The following is a 25257-nucleotide window of genomic DNA, read 5'->3' as shown; positions in this document are numbered from 1 at the left end:
TCATAATTTGCAACAAGAAAGGAGATGTGGAAAGTGAATTGAATATTTGAACAAAAATTGCATAGATACCTCTATACATATCCATACATGATAATTCTGCACACCTGTATATCTACAAAAATTTACTGAACATCTCTACAAATATATATATATATATATATATATATATATATATATATATTTATATATTTATATATTTTTTTACTAAACACAAACGCTAAAAAAACTTTTCAGCAACCTGGCTGAACTGATTTGCTAATGTTAATGTGTTTGACTGTTTGATTATTTAGATACTGGCCATTTACCTGCAGAAATTTCCCCAAAAACGTATGAAATATTCACATTAGCGATGACCACACGCCGACAAGCTGCGCAGCAGCTGGCTAAGGGAAGCCGAAATGAGATGGGAAGGATACAAGTTTACATGTCCCCCCATGCAGAGCAGGGGCTGTATATAGGAAGAGATGAGATATGGGACTATGGATGCTAATGGAGATAGTGGGAAACGAACGGACCATAAGTCCCTGACACCAAGTCGTGGGCCATTCCTACAAAGACTGACATTCAGCAGCTAATTGGTGGGGTGGAGCAGGCCTGCCAGCAAGCGGTAGAGCACTTAAGAGAAGACACACGGGCACTGGGGTATAGGGTGGAAAGTGTGGCAGAGAGCCAGGAGGTAATGGTACAGGTAGTGGCGGAGGTTCAAGAATCTATTAAAGAACATGAGGATGTCCTAAACTCGTACAAGGACCAATTGGACAATTATGAGAACAGAGACAGAACATCCGTATAAAAGGGTTACCTGAAACAATTCAAATACCCGAACTAGCATCAGTTGTCCAAAAAGTATTTGGTCAGATTATGGGGGCCGCCGCACCTGAATGTATTGAGATAGATTGGGTACATCGAGTTCCCACGTACACTACTCAAAATTTGGAGAAACCCAGGGATGTTGTATGTAGAATACACAAATATGCAGTAAAGGAAACTGTTATGAAAATGGCCTGCAGTAGTCCTGAAATTTCCCTTGATGGTACGATTCTATCACTGTACCCAGACTTAAAAAGGCAGGACCCTGTACCAATGCCGAGCAGTTCGGCCCCTGTTGGAAGCCCTGCATTCTATGTAACCTTTATATAATATCCAGACTCCTGAAATTTCACAAATGGAAGATGGGGAGGACCAAAGAAGGGAAGAGATACAAGATTATATCAGGGAGTCATCAATGCCCACCCTACCGGAGGCAAATACAGCAGAAATGGAACATCCAATTACAGTAGAAGAGTTGAGCAGAGCAATAGCAGCCTTACCGACAGGAAAAAGTCCTGGCCTGGATGGCTTGACAAATACTTACTATAAAAAAATTCCTCTGAGTTGATATGACCGTTATGCAATTACTTTAATACAATTAATGCAACCAATCCACTGCCTCCAGAAGCCCTGTTGGCATACCCAAAGGAAGGAAAGGACCCTCAGAACTGTGTCAATTACAGGCCTATTTCTCTGCTCAACTCGGATACTAAACTGCTGGCCAAAATCCCAGCTCTGCGATTACAAAACCAGGGAATTGGGGCATCCAGACCAGACGGGTTTTATGAAAGGATGTGAGGCAAGGGACAACACCATCCGGGCACTTCACCTTCTTCATTGGATGCAATATGGCCCAGAGAAAGCCCCAAAGATTGTACTATCAATGGATGCTGAAAAAGCCTTGGGGTGAATTGGGGCTTTATGAGTGAAGTCCTTGAGAGGGGTGGACCTGGGTGACCGTGTGATGGGATGGGTAATGGCCCTTTATGCAAATCCAAGAGCAAGGGTCAAAGTAAATGGTACAGTATCGGACTATCTCAATATACGAAATGGAACAAGACAGGGATGCCCTCTTTCACCATTAATATTTGCTATAATATTAGAGCCTTTTCTTTGTAAGATCAGAAACAATGGGGAGATATCAGGGACATGTATTGGGGATGTGGAACACAAAGTATCTGCCTATGCTGACGACTTGCAATTCTAGCTTTCGACACTACAGACAACCTTAAAGCGGGAGTTCACCCATTTCTAAATTTTTTTTTTTTCTTCCCCTAGATTCCTGCTCGTTCGGTCTAGGGGAATCGGCTATTTGTATTAAAATAGGTGCAGTACTTACCCGTTTTCGAGCTGCATCTTCTTCCGTCGCTTCCGGGTATGGTCTTCGGGAGCGGGCGTTCCTTCTTGATTGACATTCTTCCGAGAGGCTTCCGACGGTCGCATCCATCGCGTCACTCGTAGCCGAAAGAAGCCGAACGTCGGTGCGGCTCTATACTGCGCCTGCGCACCGACGTTCGGCTTCTTTCGGAAAATCGTGACGCGATGGATGCGACCGTCGGAAGCCTCTCGGAAACCTGTCAATCAAGAAGGAACGCCCATTCCCGAAGCCCATACCCGGAAGCGACGGAGAGGATGCGTCTCGTAAACGGGTAAGTACTGCACATATTTTAAAATAAATAGCCGATTCCCCTAGTAATAACGAGCAGGAAGCGAAGGGGGAAAAGTGCCCTCTAAGGGTGAACCCCCGCTTTAACAGCTCTTATGCAGGAAGTGGACAGATATGGGTATCTAACTTTTAAATTAATTTAGAAAAATGGATACTTTTACCCAGCCATGTCCCTCAAGAGATGCTGAGGGTGTACCCCTTTGTGTGGAAGAAGGATGCCTCAGATCAAAAATGATGACCTTAATTACGCCTCCCTAATTGCAAGGATAATAGGGAACTTAAAGAAATGGACAGGACAATACCTAACATGGTTTTGAAAAGTGAGTGCCATTAAAATGTGTATACTACCTAGAATTATTTATATATTGCATACAGTCCCGATTAAACTACCAGAAACCTTTTTTAAACAGATATGGAAGGCTTTTGTAGCATTTGTGTAAAATGACAAGACTGGCCTACGACATCTTGCGCAGAAGCAAGGCAGAGGGAGGAATGGGGTTGCCAGACATATGTATAATACGTGTATTACAAGGCAATGTCGCTGGTTCGAATTTTTTTTTTTTATGATGATGTTGACCCATTTATTTCCAAGTTTAATTATAAATCTGCACTTTCTATTTTTTTTTTTCAATAATTTTTATTGAGAGATTTTTAAAAGTTAACAGACATCCAAATAAATAACGTATGCAATGAGTCAATATCATTAACAAAGATACTACATTCCAAGTCCTGAGGGGAGAACCTCGAAACCCTTCCCCCAATAACACAGATGAGCATCAAAAAAAAAAAAAAGGAAAAATAAACCAACAATAACCATCCTCAAACAAGGCTGTTCGACCCGCCCTGGGGCGGTGAGTCCCCCTAAAAAAAGTTGAGGAAATTCCCCAGCGGGTCGCGCGCATCGATTCCAATCCCCCGAGAAGCCCCCACAGGATCATACTGCCTCTCAGGGAATGCAACCGCCATGCTCCCACCCCCGGCGATCAGCCTAAGTGCAACTGGGAAAATGAGTGAGGGTGGCAAACTCAAAGTGCTTAAACTCAGCCATGTATGTTGACACAGAGGGAAGTCAATCCTAGTAACGTAAATTGCAGTGGCGGTGCCAAGGGAGGCGACAGAAAGAAGGAAAGAAAAGTGAAGTGGAGAAATGAAGAGAAGCGCGCCAGCTCCGTCAGGGAGTAGCATGAGTGGTCAAGTTTCCGAGCTGCAATCCCGGTATTGGAGAGAGGTTACATTAAGCGGCCCAGGGTTCCCAAATTGCCATGAATTTCTCAGTTTTGTCATGGAGTTTAGCTACAATCTGTTCTTGCATAATGATCCAGGATACTTTCCTCCTGAACCCCCTGAAGGGGGGACCCCAGGTTTCTTCCAGGCCTTGGCAATGGACATTTTGGCTCCCAAGAGAATAAAAAACGATAAGGCCTGGGAGCGTTTGGGTAGATCAGGGATACGCTGGTTTAAAAAAGCTATGCTAGGATGGGGAGTGACCACCTCCGCGGTCAAGGAGCTAATGGTGGCTGGTTCGAATTTTGAACTGGTGCCATGACTCCTAATAAAATGTGGGTCCCACTAGAAAAAACAATAGCGGGGAAGAACCTTCAGGGGCCCCTTGGATCCCGAGCATGTCAAGAGGACTCTTGAAATGGACATCTCCCCTGACTTGGAACTCTTTGTTAATATGGGATAAGTTGAAAAAAACTGAGTATTCCCCCCAGGTGTCCCCCTTGGCTCCACTGGAGGGATTCCCATGGTTCCCACCGAGGGAGAGAGGGGGATTCCTGGGGGCGGGATGGAGATGCCACGTGTGGTAAATTTGCCCCGCAGGGGACCCTAGCAACCTACCCAAAGCTGGTTACAGGGAATATACCCACATCAGGATGGAGATACTGTCAAATGACAGGCTTCTTCATTAAGATGAAACCCCTACTGAGATCATTAAATTCAATTACGGTGTTTGAGGGACGCTAGACATCTGTTGTCTCAGATGTACAGACTGATATTAGGCGCCTAAAAGAGTACAGTCCTATACTTTTTTAGGGAATGGGAAAGAGAGTTAAATAAGGAATTGTCAGACGAACTAAAAAGATTTAAATCAACTTACTCTACATCTATAAGTTTGTACGCTCAGGAAATGACTTATAAATTCATGACAAGGTGGTATAGGACACCAGTAAGACTAACTTGGATGTATCCAGCGGCAGCTGCCTGGTGTTGGAGAGGGTGTGAGCACAGGGGTAAATTTCTCCACTTGTGGTGGGAATGCCCCAGGATTAAAGCATTCTGGGTAGCAGTTGCACCATGGATTGAGAAGTTGACCCCTAGACCTATGGAGTTTACGACCCTATGCTTCCTTTTTCATGAAATGCCCAACTCCATTAAAGCCTACAGGAAGAGTATCACACCACACTTATTGAATGCAGCTAAAATATTAATCCCCAGATTTTGGAAACAGAACGCCTGCCCAACACTAGCGGATTGGAAAAAGGAGAAACCGGATAATGGAAGCCGCAAAGGTGGATTCAAGTAGTGAAGGACCAAAAAGGGGAATTCGAGAAGACATGGGCAGGCTGGATACAGTCTGCAGCTGAGATGGGCTGAGGAGAAGAGACCAGTAATGGTAAAGCAGGGGGTGCAGTAGATCCATAAGGACCCTAGTAGAGTTGCTTATGGTTTTAGCCATATAAGACTAAAAGAGCCAAACTATGAACCTTGACCAGGATTGATCTATCCTTTTTTTTTTTTTTTTTTTTTTTTTTTTTTCTCTCCCTCTCCCTCTCGTTGGCCCCCCTCCCTGCCTTGATAGTGTGGGATGGGATGTCTTGGTAGAAGGGGGAATCAAACATGTGGAAGCAGTTACTTGAGTTGGGGAATTAGGCCATGAGGGCCGCTACACACAATTACGGATAATTAATATTTAATCACGTGGTACAATCACTTTATTCTTTTTTTTTTTTTTTTTTTTTTTAAATCAGAAAAGTTTTTATTGCTCACATAACATACATAAAAAGAAAGTCAGTATGGCATAGCAGCCACAGCATATGTAGTACACTTCACATAAGTCTCTCCATCCAGCGACTAGCACATTCTAACGATATCCATCATTATGCCCTCTAGTCCCACCGCCCCTTGACTAGCGAATCCAAGTACCACCCAGCAGCCTCCCCTGAGCCAGTTCCATAGGGCTCAAGCCAGGTGTGGCCAGCCATGCATCCCAAAGCCTGTCAAATTTGCCTGCATTTCCCCTATGTTGGTATATGTATTTCTCCATGACTAGCATCCTACCCATATGCATCACCCAAGATTTGAGCGTGGGAGGGTCCTCCAGCTTCCAGTTCAGGAGAATGGCCCTCCTGGCCTGGAACAGTGCCCTGTTCAGTGCCATCCGAGTCAATTCCTCTGTTACCACTCCCTCCAATACTCCAAGCAGGCAATAAATCGGTTCCAAGGGTATAGCTACCTGGAACACAGAGTTGAGTGTATCCACAACTCCCCTCCAGAACCTGTGGAGTTTGGGGCAGCGCTAGGGCAGCGCCAGAGCAAGTGTATCCGATCTCCAGACATTACTTTGCACCTGTTGCACATCGGGTCTGCAACCCCGCCCATTTTACTGGGGTATAGTGAACCCTCAGCAAAATGTATAGCTGTGATATTTTCTGCGCTACATTGAGCGAACAGCTGTTAACTGCCTGCAATGCTTCCTCCTACATATCACCTGTCATCGTGCCCACGTCCGCCTCCCACTGGTTCGCTACTTTCATGGGATGTGCCTCTAAGAATGAGTCTAGCAACATGTTGTAACATTGTGAGATAATACCTTTGGTCTCAGTTGCGGCCCTTAAGACGCGGAATACTGGGGTGGGGGACTGAGCCCACTCCACCGCATCTCCCTGGGCTCTAATTGCATGTTGTAGTTGTAAATAGTAAAAAAACATGGATCGGGGGAGTGCAAATCTGGACTGAAGGGTGTCAAATGGGAGTAGTGTACTACTCCGAAATATCTGTTTAAGGAGCGTTATGCCCTGAAGGCGCCATCTAGGACCCTGATCTAGTTTGGCCAGTTCAGTGTATGTATTGTTCTCCCAGATTGGGCTGAATTCAGTGAACCCTGTGACCCCCTGAAGCTGCCTCGCCTTATTCCAAACCTTCTGGATAAGCGCAAAGGTGGGCATTTTTTTGTTAGGTTTCTGAAATTGCTGGGCCTCAAGTCCTTCCGGTATTGACACAGCCCCCGAGCCAAGCAGTAAAAGCCTGGCCGAGGAGCCAGCCGGGACCGGAGACATGGCACCGATCAGGTGCGCGGCTAGGTAGTAGATCCACGGGTTATGTAGAGCCAGCCCCCCTCCCTCCTTGGGGCGCTGCAATTGTTCCAGCTTTATCCTAGGGGCTTTAGTGTGCCAGAGCAGTTGCCTAAATAGCGAGTTGACCACTCTGAACGTCTTGAGGGTGATGACTACCGGGGAATTGTTGAGTAGGTAAAGTAGCTGCGGCATCAGAATCATCTTAATGAGATTGGTTTTGCCCGCTAGGGACATTTTTAACCTGTTCCATATGTGGATCTTGTCTCTGAACCTGGTCAGTAAGGGGAAGATGTTCAGGCTACTGTAGTCGGTCACCTTGGGGGAGACATGGACCCCCAGGTATTTTGAAGGAGGTTACTACGGGGACAGGGCATGTGGGACTCCACCATACGGGGGAGGCCCGTCTAGAAACATTAGGGCTGACTTAGTCCAGTTGATGGTGAGGCCGGAGAAATGGCCGAACCCCACCACCAAGGACATTACTCTGTTCAAGGAGTCTTCCGCATCCTCCAAAAACAGGAGCATGTCGTCGGCGTACAGCATGATTTTTTCGTGCATGTCACCATAACGGAAGCCCCTGACCTCGGGAGAGTCCCGCACCAGGGCCGCCAGTGGCTCAATTGCCAGAGCAAAGAGCAGAGGGGACAGGGGACAACCCTGCCTGGTCCCCCTGCCCAGAGCAAATGTCTGGGACATCCTATCTGATAAGCGTATGGCCGCCTGTGGCGCATCATACAGCAGTCTCACCCACCCAAGGAACCTGAGGCCGAAGCCGAACTTGGCCAACACAGCCCACAGGTACCGCCAGTCGACACTGTCGAAAGCCTTATTGGCATCAAGTGACAACAGTGCCCTGCGGCCAGCGGCATCCGAGGGAGTTTACTTTATTTTTTTTTGTGAAAAAAAACACCATGGCCATTAGTGGCCTCTTTGGAAGTAGGAGGGGGTTGTCCCTTTTTTTTTCTCCCTTTGTTTAGGTAACACAGAAGGGCACAGTAGGAAAATACATGGCTCAAGTACCGGTAGAAGGAATGGCGTGGGTAGGGACAGTAGACTTGCTCCACTGCAGCTAGGGATGGCATGGAGAAGTGGGGGGGTGAGGAGGGAAGTATTTTATCTATCTTTTTTGACATCACAGAGCTGGTGAAAGTTGGAGCACTTCGCTCCTCCACCTCCCGTTTTTGAGCATGCATGCTTTGAGATGCTCAATAGGGTTCAGGTCTGGAGACATGCTTGGTCAGTCCATCACCTTTACCCTCAGCTTCTTTAGCAAGGCAGTGGTCGTCTTGGAGGTGTGTTTGGGTTTGTTGTCATGTTCGAATACTGCCCTCTGAAGGGAGGGGATCATGCTTTGCTTCATCAATTTCGGAGGGGCACCCAGTTCTTGATAGATAGATAGATAGATAGATAGATATAATATATATATATATATATATTTATATATATATATATATATTCGTGTGTGTAATATAAATATATATGTAACATTTTAATTTTTAACATGTTCTCATAACAGGATATCCACAATTTGACACCAGCAACTGACTTCTACAAAAAGTTGGCCTTAGATTGTTCAGGGCAACAGGTAGCTGTGGACCTGTTCCTTCTGAGTGGACGATACTCTGATTTGGCTTCTCTGGGTATGTCTCAAAGCTTGCTTTGACTCGTTAAACAAGTGGCTTGTATCTAGTTTCATACTGACGCCTTGTATTTCACTGCTGTTTCAGGTTGCATTTCTAGGTATTCAGCTGGTAGCATTTATCATTATCGTTCTTACCATCATCAGCACAATCCTGTGCAAGTTGAAAAACTACAGAAGGAACTGAAGCGATACCTGACCCGTAAGATTGGTTTTGAGGCTGTCATGAGAATCCGGTGTACAAAAGGTTTGTAAGAAATCCCTTTTCTCAAAGGTAACAGGATGAAATAAACATTTCTGAATGCTTGCTACCTCAATGTGCCAGTTGGTAGAACTTTCTAGGCAATCAACTGCTTGCAAGATTCCCTGAGCTCTATGCCATATGTCTTAGAGGCCTCACAGATGATGCTTCATGGGTTAAACAATTCCTTGATATCTACTTTTTTAAGCAGGGAACGATGTACTGCAGGAAGCTCTGGGTTTCAGGAATCTCGGCATTCCCTATATCTCACAAAGCTATACTGATTTGCATCTAGTACCATTTCATTAGGGATGTCTTTATTTCAAACTACCCCATCTAGCAATATTAACTTTATTTTATCAGTGACTCCTTATTCCTACCTTTTCACATGTAGTTACAAAGGTTTGTCCATTGTATAATTTCTTCTTTAGACAGTCTGTATTTACAAGCATAATTTTTTTTACCATCTTCTTTTTTTTTTTTTTTTTTTTTTAGGCCTCTCTATCCATACTTTCCATGGAAATTTTTTTGTACGTTCTACAGATCTGCTGTCATTACCCAATGTTAATCCTGATGCTGGCTATGCTGTTCAGATGTCTGTGGAGGAGAATTTGACAGATACACCTTTAGTCTCATTTCAGTCGGCTCTTCTGTATACTTCAAGCAAAGGTTTAACTTCATCATCAGTATTCCTAATTATTATTAACCCAATTACATAGTTTATTAGAAGTAATTTTAACAAACATTCCTTTACTTTTAAATGTTTTTAACTTTGTTGGACAAGATCTTTTAGTCCCTGTACACATGGGAGTCAAGAGGATGCCTGGCACAAATTCCTCAGATAAGCCTTAATGGCTGTATTGGGACGAATGACAAAATGCAAACAGGCATTTGGCAAAGTTCTGGCACGGGAAAAACTAAAACATAACTAGTTTGTTGTGCTTACAAGTTATGAAATGTCATATATTGATCAAAAACACATATAAGACTTGCTCTACCCATTCTAATAATCATGAACCGTGCAAAATTTGAGTATTCCTGGTTGGGATAGTTGGGACTGTATGTTGAATTATGCACCAAAGTACATGATTATGGAAACTCATGTCTGCTGCATGGTCAGTATGCAATATAAAAATATGGAGGATCCTTCACTCTTTGACTATTGGCATTGGTATTCAGTCACCTTTGTGTAAGTGTATCTTAAAGTGGAAGTAAACCCTCCTATCTTTTTCAGCCAAGGAAGCTGCCATCTTGGCCTTTGTTCAATCTTCAACTGCCATGAAGCTGCACATGTGATCAGTTATGACACCAGCCATTGGATGGTTTGACAGTTTGGTTGAGAGCACAACCAATGTGCAGTTAGCATTCCCGGCATGCCGGGAATGTTAACAGTTTTTTTAAGTGTTACATCGATGGGTTTACTTCCGCTTTAAGCAACGATACAACACACGCAGCATATATATCTCGCGCAGGGGAGCCAACCTGCCGCCGTAAAACGACGGCGGCAGGTCGGCAAGTAGTTAAACAGTTCATATCATCACTGACCGCAGTATGCAGGTGCTTGTAATCTTCACTGATCATCCTCCCTATTCCACCTTTTGGTCTCCCCCATGGTAATCTACTCGCTAGAAGAGTTGATTGGTGATTGTAAAATCCTCTCTAGATGCAGTCACGGATGGATATGGTGATCCTGATTAGGGGCTGTTTTCATGCAGCAGTGCGAGTCAGGAGATGTTTGAATGCAGCAGTGCGGGCATGTGAAAACAGAAGAGGATGCACTACATAGTGTAAATCATTTATTAAAAGTAAAAAATCCCCCCCGCATACATAAATGCTTACAAGATCATTGAAGGGTTAAAAGCATGTCAGAAATGGCTCAGCATCAGCTCACTTGCACCAGAAATAAATCAGTCCGTCTGCTTGCGTGAGTCCCGGGAAGACACTCGTTGCTACTGACGGGTAAGTCACGTGGTTACACCCTGACTGGTTTTGTGATAACGTCTTCAGAGGGCGTATATATATATATATATATATATATATATATATATATATATATATATATATATATATATCCAAGTTCCGAAAACTTTGGCACACTCTGTAAAACCTACATAAAAGCAGAATGCTTTGATTTGCTTATCTCAGAAATCCATATGTGTCTACTCTGGGCCAAAGCTCAATTAAAATGGTCTGTTGTAAAGTGTAAAATTGCTCTTTGGTCAAAATATGACATTCTTTTGGCAATTATGGGCACTACAATTATGGGACTAAAGAGAACAGGGACCTTTTGACTTGGTGCTCAGTTTAAAAGCCTGCATCTCTGATGGTATGGGGATTACTTGGTGTGTATGAACTGAGCTTGCACATCTGGAAAGGCACCATCAATGTTGAAAGATATTCAATTATATATATATATATATATATATATATATATATATATATATATATATATATATTATATATATATATATTGTGAGGGATTAGCTCGTGGGGATCACCTTTTCTGAAATCACAGTCTGTAAGCAGGCACTTTCTTTTAAGTCTGGCGGATGCCAGATTTTATTTATAACCGGTTTGCAGATTAAAATAAACAAAACAATAAATTAAATCCTTGCCGTCCGGCGCTAAACTAAACAAACAGGATCTCCTCTCTATACAGTGTGGGGCTAGCCCCTGACACCCACAAAACATGTAGTAAAGCAAACCTTTTCAGTCCAGCACCCAGCGCTCCCCTCATATAGGTCCCTTCCTGAGTTTCAAGCCAGAGCCCTGTTGTGCTCTCTTCCTGGACATTTAAAGTCCAGCTGATTGTGGACTCCAGTGGACCCAAACATCCGGACCGGAATCCTAGCCAGGCCCAGAGGCTGTAAAACCCGGAATGGATTCCGGTTCAGTCTCTCATAATAGAACGTATGCAAGGTGAAATGTACCTATGATCATGTATCGCACCTCGCATACTGTCACAATATATATATAATCTCCATCTATACAGGTTTTAGAGCAGCATATGCTCCCATCGAGAAGAGGTAATTTTCAGAGAAGGCCTTGCATACAGTATCTCAGCACGACAATGCTAAACTGCAGACTGCATCTCTGACAACAGCATGGCTTAGAAGTTGAAGAGTCTGTGTGCTTAACTGGCCTGCCTGCAGTCCAGGCCTTTCACCAATTGATTGAAAATGTTATGCACATCTTAAAACAACAAAGACCCAGGACTGTTGAGCATTTCAAATCCTGGAAAGAATTGATCAACATTCCTCTCCAAAAACTCTAGCAGCTTGTCTCCTCAGTTCCCAGACTATTACAGAGTAGTGTAAAGAGGGGATGCTATACCATGGTAAACATGGCCCTGTCCAAAAGTTTTTTTAAATGTGTAGCTGCCATCAGTTTTAAAATTACCTTATTTTTTCCCTAAAAACAAAAATGTTCTGAGTTTTTAAAACTTCCTTTATGAATAAAATATGGGTCTATGAGATTTACAAATCATTGCATTGTTTTTATGGAGATTGTATCCGCTGTACCAACTTTTTTTGCAATTGGTGGGTGCATGTGTGTGCGTATGTATGTGTGTTTTGAAGGTGTTGGTATATCTATCTCTGGAAGAAAAGAACAATACCTGTCCTGTCTTGCATCTTATGTCCTTTGTATATACATCTCTACCCTGAACAAAATAACAATCTTGTCAGTCTATCTCTTGTGAACTACACCTATGTAATAAAGAGGGGAATGTGTATGTAGTTCAAATCGGAGAGCAGCCTAGCGTGCCAGCGCTGCTCCTCTATGGATACTGTTTCAGAAAGTGAGGGTTGTCACCCAAGGATACAAAGTGTTACTGGCAGGATCAGCAGATAAAAATAAAGGTAATAAAGGCCTAAAATAAGGCAACCTAATGTAGCCACGGGACTGGTAAGCTGCAAGATATGAGAATTTTTTTTTTTTTTTTTTTTTTGAGTTTGCACTTGTCTTGGCCTGAAAGTGCAGGATTTTTTTTTTTTTATTGAATACTGGAGTATGTATGGATATGTAAATCGGGGGTCCCTTCAAAAGAAGGTGAGCCAAAGTCTGTATTGGACCACTTTCAGGATGACTGACCGATCAATCAGATCTATTGCTCTACCTGGAGCTGCGGATGTCATCGGACGTGTCCGCTAACATTCGATCCCAAAACCATATCTACCAAAAACAGACGGATGGGGATCCCCGTCCATCCATCTATCCGATGACAGTCGGGTGCAAGCGGTCAGGCATTCCCTTTCCATCCTACCACCCATAGAGGAAAGCGGGCTGTGTCAGCTTTGCATGATCCGCAGCCAGAGTCTGCCCGTCTGAAAGGCCCCTTTCAAATTACTGCAACGTCGTGATTTTACCACGATTTCGCAAATACGATTTTGCCATGTTTCACAGCCGCGATTTCAGGGAATGCCTGTGTAACTGGCTTCAAAGTCTGACCAAAGTAGTGCAGGGACTACTTTGAGGTCGGAACGACTTGAAGTCAAACTAATATGAATGGTTGTCAATGGAAATCATGGGGAACGACATGTCCTGCTACTTTGCTGTCCCAAATCGTGGGACAAATTGTAAAAGTGTGAATGGGGCCCAAGACTGACACTTAGCACGGTTTCCAAGCAGTTGTGTTTTCTGTTGAAAATCTACATGCACCCGTTTGTGGAATCAGAAATGAAAATACAGCTTCAGTTATGTCAAGATAAAAATATGTATCTCCTGTGACTCCTTTTCATTTTTCTGACTTCCTAATATTTACATTTTAGGAGAAAGGAGGATCCGCGTGCACACAATGTGCCTTCCTGTTGTTTCAGCATTGTCTGATGTCTATGCTGGTGCTGATGTGCAGGCTGTGATTGGACTGTTGGCAAATATGGGTAAGTGTGCAATAGCAGATATCCGCTTTAGAATGTCACATCTTGTCTATTGAGGGACTCAGAATTTGGATATATTCAGGTTATGCCACCTACAGGAGGATTGGACACTGACAAAGATTGAGAGCCCACTCCAGTATAATGACTCCTCTTTTCAGTTTCCAAGGTGAATGGATGTCATTTCTTTGGCTCTTTAGAGAAATGTTTTGCTAGACTTTTTTTTTTCTTCTTTTTTTTTTTTTTTCTTCAGTTTCATTTCCTCAAAAAAAAAAGCTTTCAAGATTCCTCACTACACTGATTTTTCAGGACTGGGCTAAGCCGGACAGGATTTTTTTTGCCTCCCAAAAGGTTCGCAGTCATGTACCCCTTAGAGGAAGAGTTTTCGAAGAAATGGGCTGTCCCTACTGTGACGCAGCCATCTCATGTGTCAATAAGTCTTTAACGTGTCCAGTAGACAATATCCACATGTTTAAAGACCCTGTGGATAAAAGGCTTGAGACCTTATTGAAGGCATCCTTTGCCACAGCGGGGGCAGTGGTCCAGCCGGCTGTAGCCGTCATTGGCGTCTGCCAGGCTTTAAAGGACCAAGCAAAGCAGGCCCTAAAGGACCTCCCAGCCCAACAAGCTCAGGAGCTGGCTGACCTACCTAGGGCCTTATGTTTCGCGGTAGACGCAATCTAGGATTCGATCCAACAAGCTTCTCGCTTATCCCTATTTTTGGTTCATATGAGGAGATTGCTTTGGTTGAAAAACTGGTCTGCAGAAACCCCCTGCAAGAAACTCCTTACTGGATTCTCCTTTCAGGGAGAAAGATTGTTTGGAGAAGACCTTGACAAATATATACAAAAGATCTCTAGTGGTAAGAGCACCCTCTTGCCGGTTAAGAAAAGGTTCCGGGGTCCCTCTTTTAAGCGTCCAACCTCTCCAGTCCCAGGGCCCTCATTCTCTAGGCAGTATCGACGGCCTCCTGGACGCGCAGCTGCAAACAGGCCACAGGGGCAAGCTGCAGGGAACAAGAGACCATGGAACCGTTAGCCGGTTAAGGCTGCCCCTAAGGCAGCCTTGTGAAGGGGCGCCCCCACTCTCTCGGGTGGGGGGAAGACTCCGGTTCTTCTCGGAGTTGTGGGGGGCCAAATTTACCGACCAATGGGTTCTGTCCTCAGTGACTCAGGGGTACAAGCTGGAGTTTCGGGAGTTCCCCCCTCCTCACTTTCAAGCGTCAAGACTTCCAGGCGACCCTCAAAAGCAGGCATCACTTCTGTCCGCCCTAGAGCGACTCCTATCTCAAGGAGTGATTATGGGAGTACCAGCAGGGGAGCAAGGACAAGGGTTTTACTCAAACCCCTTCATTGTCCCAAAGCCAAACGGCGACGTCAGGCCTATACTGGACCTAAAGTCATTAAACCGCTTTTTAAGAGTCCGGTCCTTTCGAATGGAGTCCATTCGCTCGGTGGTGGCCGCCCTTCAAGGAAGGGAGTTCTTGGCCTCCATCGATATAAAGGACGCGTACCTGCACGTTCCGATTTTCCCAGGCCATTACAGGTTTCTGCGTTTTGCCCTAAACTATCGGCATTATCAGTTCGTGGCCCTTCCGTTCGGACTAGCCACGGCCCCTCGGGTTTTTGCGAAAATCCTGGCCCCTGTGTTAGCCATCCTAAGGGAACAGGGCATTCTGGTCATGGCCTACTTGGACGATCTTCTGGTAGTCGACCACTCAGCGGCCGGCTTAAATCAGGCAGTGTTGCTAGTAGTAAACTGCCTAGAGTCCCTGGGTTGGGTTCTAAACCGGGACAAATCGGCCTTACAGCCCACAAGAAGGTTGAAGTATCTAGGTCTAATTTTAGATACAAGACGACAACGGATCTTCCTGCCCCCAGTCCAGAGTAGACTCGATAAGGGAATTAATCCAGATAGTCCTAAGCAGCACAAGGCCATCTATACGCCTCTGCATGCGCCTGTTGGGAAAGCTAGTGGCCACCTTCGAGGCAGTGCCCTATGCCCAGATCCATTCTCGAAGGCTACAGAGAGCAATTCTCACGGCCTGGGACAAAAGACTCCAGGCCTTGGATCTTCCCATTTCTCTTCCCTATGCGGTAAGGCAGAGTCTGTGTTGGTGGCTAGTCACAAAAAATCTTCTGAAAGGAAGATCGCTCAGTCCCCCCTCATGGAGGATAGTAACCACGGATGCCAGCCTATCGGGCTGGGGTGCAGTCCTAGACGATTTAACCCTACAGGGGAAATGGTCAAGGGCAGAATCAGCCCTACCCATAAATGTCTTAGAGATCCGAGCAGCTCGGTTGGTTCTTTTGGGCTGGACGGAGATTCTGCAGGGCTCCCCAGTAAGGGTACAATCCGACAATGCCACTGCCGTGGCTTATATAAACCACCAGGGCGGCACCAGGAGTCAGGCAGCCCAGAGGGAGGTAGATCGGATCTTTTCATGGGCAGAAGCCCATGTCCCCTGCATCTCAGCTATCTTTATCCCCAGGGTGGACAATTGGCAAGCGGACTTCCTCAGCCACCAACAGATGTCCCCAGGGGAGTGGTCCCTCCACCCCGAAGTGTTCCAGGACATCTGCCGGAAGTGGGGTACTCCGGAGGTGGACGTTATGGCGTCCAGATTCAATGCCAAAGTAGCAAAGTTTGTCTCTCGAACGAGGGATCCATTGGCCTGCGGGACGGATGCCTTGGTGTGCCCTTGGCATCAGTTTGCGCTAATCTATGCCTTCCCTCCAATACGGATGCTACCCCGTCTTCACAGAATTCAAAGGGAACGCAAGCCAGCGATTCTAGTGGCCCCAGCGTGGCCCGAAGACCTTGGTACTCCTTGATAAAAAGGATGACGGTAGAGGAGCCTTGGGTCCTCCCTCTACGTCCGGACCTCTCTCTCACAAGGGCCATTCTACCATCCTGCCTTACAGGCCCTAAATTTAACGGCCTGGCGGCTGAGTCCCTGATTCTCAGAAACAGAGGCCTTTCAGGGCAGGTCATTTCCACCCTTATAAGCGCAAGGAAACCAGTTTCCAGGTTAATATACTATAGGGTGTGGAAGGCCTATATTACCTGGTGTGAGACCAGGAAATGGGATCCCCGCAAATATACCATTGGGAGAATCCTGGAGTTTTTACAATTGGGAGTGGAAAAAGGTTTGGCGGTCAGCACAATCAAGGGGCAGGTGTCTGCCTTGTCGGTCTTCTTCCAGAGACCTTTGGCTGCCCATTCTTTAATGAAATCCTTTTTTACAAGGTGTCATTCGGGTGAATCCCCGATTAAAGCTCCCTGTATCCTTGGGATCTAAATTTGGTTCTATCGGCCTTGCAAAGGCAGCCCTTTGAGCCCTTGTCCGCGATCCCTTTGGTCCTTTTGACTAGGAAACTAGTGTTTCTGGTGGCCATGGCATCCGCCAGAAGAGTGTCGGAGTTGGCAGCCTTGTCATGTAAGGCACCTTATTTATTACTGCATAAGGACAGGGTCGTTTTGCGGCCGCTTCCGTCCTTCCTGCCTAAGGTGGTGTCTAATTTTCACCTTAATCAAGATGTGATTCTTCCATCATTTTTTCCAAAGCCTTCTTCTAAGGAAGAGAGGTTACTACATTCCTTGGATGTAGTTAGAGCTGTAAAGATTTACTTGGAAGCTACAGCCCAGATTCGTAAGACTGACGTCTTATTCATTCTGCCAGAAGGGCCCAAGAAGGGCCAGGCAGCGTCTAAAGCCACTATTTCTAAGTTGATTAGGCAGACGATTATACAGGCCTATGGCCTGAAGGGGAAGAGTCCACCCTTATCGGTTAAGGCTCATTCCACTAGAGCTGTGAGTGCCTCTTGGCAGCGTATCACCAGGTCCCTATGGCTCAGGTCTGCAGGGCAGCGACCTGGTCGTCTGTCCACACATTTGCAAAATTTTATCAAATGGACGTTAGGAGGAACGCTGATTCAGCTTTTGGGCAGGCGGTCCTCCAGGCCGCAATTTAACCTCCTCCTGTCCGGTGGCACCTCCTGTTTGTTTTTTTCTGGTTGTCTCCCTCCCCTCATGGAGCATTGCTTGGGGACATCCCATATGTAATGGCTATGCTGCTCTGTGTCCCGTGATGTACGATAAAGAAAAAGGAATTTTTAATAACAGCTTACCTGAAAAATCCTTTTCTTGTAGTACATCACGGGACACAGAGCTCCCACCCCTCTTATGGGGAATTTTGGGATGCATATTGCTTGCTACAAAACTGAGGTACTCCCACTATGGGTGGGGGTTATATAGGGAGGGAACTTCCTGTCGGAGAGTGCCAGTGTCCATCACCTGAAGGTACACTATTTAACCCATATGTAATGGCTATGCTGCTCTGTGTCCCGTGATGTACTACAAGAAAAGGATTTTTCAGGTAAGCTGTTATTAAAAATCCCTTTTTTTTATACTTTTTTTTTTTTTTTTGTAACTAACGGTTTGGTTCCAGGTTTGGGTCTCTCAAAATGTGATGGCATCTTGGGAGACCCTGTGTAAGTGTGTCCTAGTCTGTGAAATGCTGTATTCTATGCTAAATCTGCACAAGTGTGTGGTAGCATTCAAAACATTCACCAATGCAAAGACCAGGATTGTCAAGACAGCGTGGATAATTATAACGAGTGTCACGCCTATATCCGCTCTTTTTACAGACACAACATTTTATTGGGTGGGGGGGCTAGTTGGGTAGGGGTACTGGGGATGGCATTCGGAAAATGCCTCTCATGCAGCCGGTTTACTGCATTTGGTTGGGGATGGTAAGGTGCAGCACCGCCTGGATACAGGAGGGCTCGGACAATACCTCCCTGGAATTTAAGGAAAGATCCAGTCCATCCTGAAGCTCTGTATAGCACATGAGCGTTCAGCAAAGCCAATTGAAATGAGTATTCAGACATTTTTTTTGTACCTGCGTCTGGCCTTATGGGCAACTAGGTACGGCGCCAACAACTGGTTGTTGAGGTCCACCCCTCCCATATTTTGGTTATATACATGGACACAGAGGGGTTTCTCCAGCACCAATCGCTGTACGAATTTGTGTCTGCATGTAGGGAGGACAGAAGGATAACATTCTTATTATCCCTTCACTTCACAGCGAGCAAATTACACCTTGAGCAGGCTCTCACCCCCAGCCTAAGATAGAAATCTACAAGCCTCTGGGGTAAGCCCCAGCGATTAGGTTGCACAGTGCCACATGCGCCAATTTGATGATCAAACAAGTAACTAAAAAGTAATTGTCCACATACAAATGGTACCCCTTTCCAAATAAGGGTGACACCAAGTTCCACATTATCTTGCCAGCGCTCCTATGTAATCTGGGCAGTTCTCTTCCCTCGTAAACCATAAAACGTAGGTTTATAGCCTGTTGGCCCTGTCAGAGATATACACCTTGACCCCCATATCTGGCATCTTGCTGGGAAGGTACTGTTTGAAAGACAAGCGGCCAGAAAATTTAATGAGTGACTCGTCAACGCAGACAACTTAATGGGGAGTATACAAGGCTGCAAAACATTTGTTGAAGTGGTTTACGAGGGGCCGAATTTTGTAGAGCCGATCGTATTCAGGGTCTCCACAAGGAAGATAAAGTTCATTGTTGCTGAAGTGCATGAACCGCAAGATCTGCTCGTATCATGCCCTGAACTTGGAGGCAGAGAACATGGGAAAATGGTAAACTGGGTCAATGGACCAATATGACCGCAACTTAATCCGTTTAACTATGCCCATGTCGAGGGATAGGCCCAGAAAGGTCTTAAAATCAGAAACCGTAATTGGTTTCCATTCTTTGGCAAGGGAGGACTGGTTATTAGCAATGTATGACCAGCATACAAATTGCTTTGGTCCACAATAGATCTATAGAGATCTTCTGTGAAAAACAGCGAATATAAAATCAAGTGTCACCTGCGACAGAAAAAGATTGCTGGTGAAAGGGTTACCTGGGGGATGATCAAGGGGTTTAAACCTTTATTTGCGGGGTTAGGGGTACCCTACACCTAAAGGGGCCTACCACTAACTGCCCTGACACTTTTTACAGTCACAAATGACACCAATGCTGTGATCAGTAAAAAATTAACACGGCAAACGGTGACACTGTGGCTGGCGGGTGTTTTGTGTGCCTACGTGTCCTGGTGTCAGTGTAGTGTTGTGCACTAACTTTGAGATGTCTTCTCTCCCCGGCGCCGGATGAAAAGACCGTCATGAGGAGAGATGACATCACTACCTGTGCCTGTGATTACAATTCACAGGCAGAGGAAGAAGCTGATTCGCCAGGAGTGATTTGTGTGGGGGTGGCCATGAATCGCGGCCTCCCACTCATCACGGATCACTCCTGGAGTGATGGCGACCGCCGCAGGCACCGGGGGGGGGCGATTGACCCCCCCGCGCTGGAAGGCAGGGACATATATATACACCCCATCTGCCTGCCCGTGCCATTCTGTCGACATATCATTGTGAGGTGGTCGTCAAGTGGTTATAAAAACCGTTTGGACAAAATTGATGGTCATTGGTGTGCTGATGAATATCTAGATATCGTACAGGTTTCCGTATCAGCTGGCGGTCGCAACAGCACCTAGTACCTTAAGAGCTCATTCCAGGAACGTGTGCCATGGGACTATGGACTGTAGGGAGGTAGTCTGGTCCCTATGCTAGATGATGTTGAGAGTATCATCCTTAATTGTACTGTATCCCTCATGGATAAGGCCTTGCGAATGAAGATCTTCTCAACCGGTGGCCTGAGAGGGAAGTTTTGTGCACACAGTTGCATGTCCGATCCTTGCTGGAGGCTTGGATCTCTTTGAGAGCATGTGGAAGACCACTAGTTTACTGCTGCTAATACCCTCTGTCAGGGAGAGAGTATGTCCAGAACACTTTGTGGACATATCCACAAGGGATCGGTCACCTTCCTTTTGGCTAATCTTCAGTCTTTTGGGAAAGGACCTATAGATGCCTTCCCTTGCTCTACCCTTAATCAGATCAATGATCTTGGTGTTTCTAGGTTTCCTGTCCCTTGCTTTACGGTGGTTGATACCTCACTGTATCTGAGGTGCTAGGTGATACTTGGAACCCATGGTTTGTGGTCCTGGGTTAGGCAGGCATCTTTATGCAGGGCCCCAGCAATGCCCCAGGGTGTCAGAGAAGATGTTTTAGCTTCAGCCATTTCTGATGATCCCCTAGCTCAGCAGTCTTGAACTAAGGTCTAAAACACTTTTTAAGGTTCCTCCCATGCACCTACTCTAGGTCATGGTGACTTCAGAGAATTTAACCTTTCGGTTCTCTGGCGGTCTAATGAGTTGTATTACTCCCCTGATGGGCTTGTGTTGTACTGGTACTGAGAATTCTCTTGCATAGCAGGATCGGCTGTCTACCTTTTTAGTTATCAAGTTTCCACCTCTTTTGACCTAAGGGCTATTGTGTAAGGCTTTTGGGCGATCCTATGTAGACCAACTGATCTTTTTTACCTGGATCTGCTTTGTTCTAAGCTTCATCTCTGGACCTTTCTTTTATGGGTGCCCCTAGTTTTCTGTTGGCTATGTCGGGCTGTGGGTTTTTTCTTCACTGCCTGGGAATTGTGTTACACCAGTTTTGGCTGGTTCTGGTTTATCAGCTTCTCTCTGGGTCAGGTTTGGTGTTCTCAATTATGTGAGGTTGCCAGTGACCATTTCTTTCTGATCTTGCCCAACATTGGGCTGATTCTCCATTTCATTTTGATTGCTCTTCCTGTTTTATTTGATGTATAATATACCATCTAAGTAAGGCATAATAAGCAGATTATAACCAGAATTGCCATTCTAAACTGAAAAAAACATGAATTGAACAATCAAATTAGGTATTTTTAGCATGCATGTTTATGACAAAATCGTTTTATTAATGCATAATATTTCATTTTCTACCTGTAGCTGTAGACCGGTCTGTGGCTTCAAGTTTGAGTGATGCACGAGATGCTTTAGTTAATGCAGCAATTGACTCTCTTGCTGCATATCGCAATTCAGTACTTACTGTACAGCAGCCTGGCCTCTTGGCACCACACTCATTGCGTCTTTTCCCTATGTTTGTCCTGGCTCTCTTAAGCAGGTTAGTAGATTTAATTCATGTATTGCAGCTTTTAAATAAAATATAAAAAAAATGGTTGGTGTTTATACTGTTTGTGCATACAGTTTACTGGAATATGAAGCATATGTACGTAAACGTTGCATTAAATTAGTTATATATTTTTTTCATCAGTAATCCCTATAACAAGCTGTTTTTTACTGACCATACTGTCTTACCTTCTGCAGCTTTTAGCCAGTTTCAACCACATTTTAAATTGCTTTAATAAACTGAACTTTGTTCTTTGAAGTATAATAAATGAAAAACTTTTTAGATAGAGTGGAGAACGATTAGAACACCTGTTTTTTATTGCAGTCTCTGTGCCAGCTGGGGGGATTCACCCTTTCAATTTGACCTGTTTACCATTATCACTAAGAGTGAAAGCGGAAGAACATCACAAATATGGATTTGTCTCCAGAATAGATTAAAAAACGTTCAATGGGGATGCTAGTTCTGGTGACCAGGGTTCAGCTCAGAGGGGTTCAGGACCTAGTGTGAAGCCACCTGAGTTTTCCCGCCCGGAAGCTGTCACTGCAAAAAGCCAATCCTAAGCTGCTAAGGCAGGTGTGCCCAACCAGTGGCCCGGGGGCCACATGTGGCCCGCAGAACCCTCTGATGTGGCTTATGACCTCCTGTTCTGGGATAGAATAGAATACAATACTGTTATTAAGCCCAGGTTCCCACTGGGTACGATTTGCTTTGATTTGAGATGCGATTTTACATGTGAAATCGCATCTCAAATCGGCGTCATTTGACGGAAATTGTTGGCAATGACACCGTCCTAATTGGTGCGACGCCGCATCTGCGGCGCTGCACCGATTTCAAAAAGTAGTTCCTGTACTACTTTTTGCGATTTTGGGCCGCGATTTACATTGACATCTGTGCAGAAACCTGCACAGATGTCTCCTAAAGCGCGGCCGAAATCGGGAGTGAAATTGTGCGAGTTCAGCTGAACTCGCACAGCTTCACTCCCGCAGCCCTGTGTGAACCAGGGCTTAAGGTACGTTTTTTTATTTCTAAAATCAGTGTGTGTATATATTGGCATATCTGTTCTGCAGTGGTTACTGAGCTGCTTTCAAACTGATCCGCAGGTACAGAGAAGGGTTACCTGCACTGAACCATAGACTTCTATTAAGTGTGAATAGAAGTTTCATGTGAATATGCTGAGAGTAGAGTGGGCTCTATAGAGCCAAGTGGGCTCCCACCCACTCCACTCATTGTGGCCCCGCGACCGGTTACCAAATCTTTTAAGTGGCCCTTGCGCTTCAAAAGGTTGGGCACCCCTGGGCTAAGGCCAATCCCCACACCACAACCGGCAGTGTATAACATGCCTCTTGTATACATTATTGGCTGTGGGGGAGAAATTGCCCTCTGTTGCTTAGAATTGGCTTTGTGCAGTGACAGCTTCCTGGTGGGTAACTCTGGTGGGATTTGGACTATAATCTGAACATGACTAAGCTCATCCATTCTGGTGACAACCAGGGATTCTTTCACATTGGAGGTAATTCCTCTTACTTCATATTGGCTATGGGGACGAAGTGAAGAAAATGTCCCCAATGATTTGCCATCAGTCCTACTTTGATTTCCTGCCACCTGATTAAGGCTACATGGTAAACACCTTCCTTCTGTTCCAGTGATCACTGCCCTGCCTGTTGCCACATACAGCCTTTGCAAAGTAAACTTCAGATTGGCTCTTCTTCATCCTCACATGCGCACCGTGCAACCCAATCATTCCTATAATACAGCCAAACGTCTGCAAGACTATTGTGGCCACCATGATCTAAAAATGATATTAAATAATGCTGACATACAAGTCTGATATTTCCGCTCCACATAGATGTTAAGGATTTCTGTAAAAAATATTAGTCTCCAATTTCTTTTAGCAAGTGTTTTTTGTTCTGGAACGTGAAATTTAAATTTTATGTGCCAACTTGGAACTTAAACTTAAAGGTCCAGTCTCCCCAAAAAATATTAAGAGTCTCAGCTCCAATACTGTAGCTGCTGACTTTTAATATTAGGACACTTCGCTGTCCCAGGGATCCAGCAGCGTCAGCACCTGAAGCTAAATTTTTAAATCGGCTTTGGGAGCAAGGCAATGCCTTTGTAAGTAAGAGAACCTTCAGTGAAGCCTTCCAGCTTCAACAGCCTGATTCCTATTGCACATGTGCGAGTCCTGCTGGCGCTTTGTGAATGGTCCTGCGGTCCTCTGGCACCTGTGTGTGTCTCAAAAGCTGCAGGGCGGGGAAGGAGGAAGGGTTCCGAGCAATGCTTGTAGATCGATGCAGTATCTAAGCTGGAAGTGGGAGTGGGTACCGGTCAAAACCAGGTAAAAGGAGCCTGGAGCACCTAAGGGGAACCCCAGAAGAAGGATCGGGGCTGCTCTATGCGAAACAGCTCTTGCAGAGAACAGGTAAGTATAGTAAGTATAAAATAATAAATTATTATTTTTAATTATTACTTTGCATACTTGCAATACAACAATTGCAATGCAATATAAAATTGCTGCTTACAATGGATATCACGGCATTGAATAGATCATATGCTGCCAGCAGGGAACAATAATGTGAAGTCCTGTAATGTGTAGAGTCAAGGATATGCTTGATACTTCCCAGGCTTTGGAGTCCAAAGTCAACTTTCAAACTTGGGAAACCGCGATCACATGTCAATTGGCTTCAGTATAAATCACAAAAATGGGAAACATGAGGGTTAAAACTTTTTTAAGGAAGGGAGTTTAACACATGTGGCCACTCATTAAAATTGGTAGAAAAAGGGTTTAACCATAAACTATTAAGGGGTTCTTTACTGTAAGAGTGGCAAGGATGTGAAATTCCCTTCCACAGGCGGGTGTCTCAGCGTGGGGGGGGGGGGGGGTGTTATGGATAGTTTCAATAAACTATTAGACAAGCACCTGAACGACCACAACATACCGGGTTATTCAAGGTAATACTGACATATATATATATATATATATATATATATATATATATATATATATATATGATATATGATTATATATAATCACACACACATAGGATGGACTTGTCTTTTTTTCAACTTCATCTACTATGTTAACTGAATGTGGGTTGGGAAATGCCGGTGCAACAGTTGTCAGCTAAAGCAGAGCTCAAGTCTCTAAAGTGAAAATTAAGTAGTCTGCTACAAAACCTGAGCTGCTGACTTTTGATAAACAGGCCACTTCACCTGTCCCACGATCCAGTGGTGTGTTCACTCCCAGTCATGTTTGCCCTGTGTCCTCCCTCGCTGGTGCGGGTAACTTCACTAGGGCAACCAGCTGTGACAGCTTGCGGCTTCACAGCTGGGTGCCCACTGCGCATTCTTGGCTGCGCTCTGTGACTGGTCCCAAAGTCTTCTGGGGAGCTGTCATGTCCAGAAGGCTTCGGGAGGGAAGACAACATCACTTCAATAGCCTAAGGACGATCAGAGTGGAGGTGGGTACCTGTCAAAATCCCCCCCCCCCCTCAAAAAAAAATATATATTTCACAAACAGGAGATGGGAGGAAGCCTTAAAGCAGAACTTCCTGTCTAGGTGGAGCTCCCGCTTTAGCAAGTAAGAAACCAAGCAATAATATAGCATAATTTGTAGTAGTTCGTTCATGTGCATATATTTTTGGTGTATTTTTACTCTTTTTTTT

General features: G+C 45.0%; 1 protein-coding gene across 1 annotated transcript in view; it reads left to right on the top strand.

Moving 5' to 3' along the window:
- The window catches only part of SEC24A (SEC24 homolog A, COPII coat complex component), a 321040-nt gene that overhangs the window by 268071 nt on the left and 27712 nt on the right, over positions 1-25257 (top strand). Inside the window, 5 exon segments of the mRNA XM_040344770.1 lie at positions 8291-8414; positions 8502-8660; positions 9150-9323; positions 13424-13534; positions 21415-21593. Coding sequence (XP_040200704.1) covers positions 8291-8414; positions 8502-8660; positions 9150-9323; positions 13424-13534; positions 21415-21593 — 747 coding nt within the window.

Source organism: Rana temporaria, chromosome 3 (assembly GCF_905171775.1).
Source record: "Rana temporaria chromosome 3, aRanTem1.1, whole genome shotgun sequence".
In the NCBI taxonomy this organism is placed as follows: Eukaryota; Metazoa; Chordata; class Amphibia; order Anura; family Ranidae; genus Rana; species Rana temporaria.
Note: the sequence above shows the minus strand (reverse complement) of the source record. Positions and strands in the feature narration are given on the sequence as shown.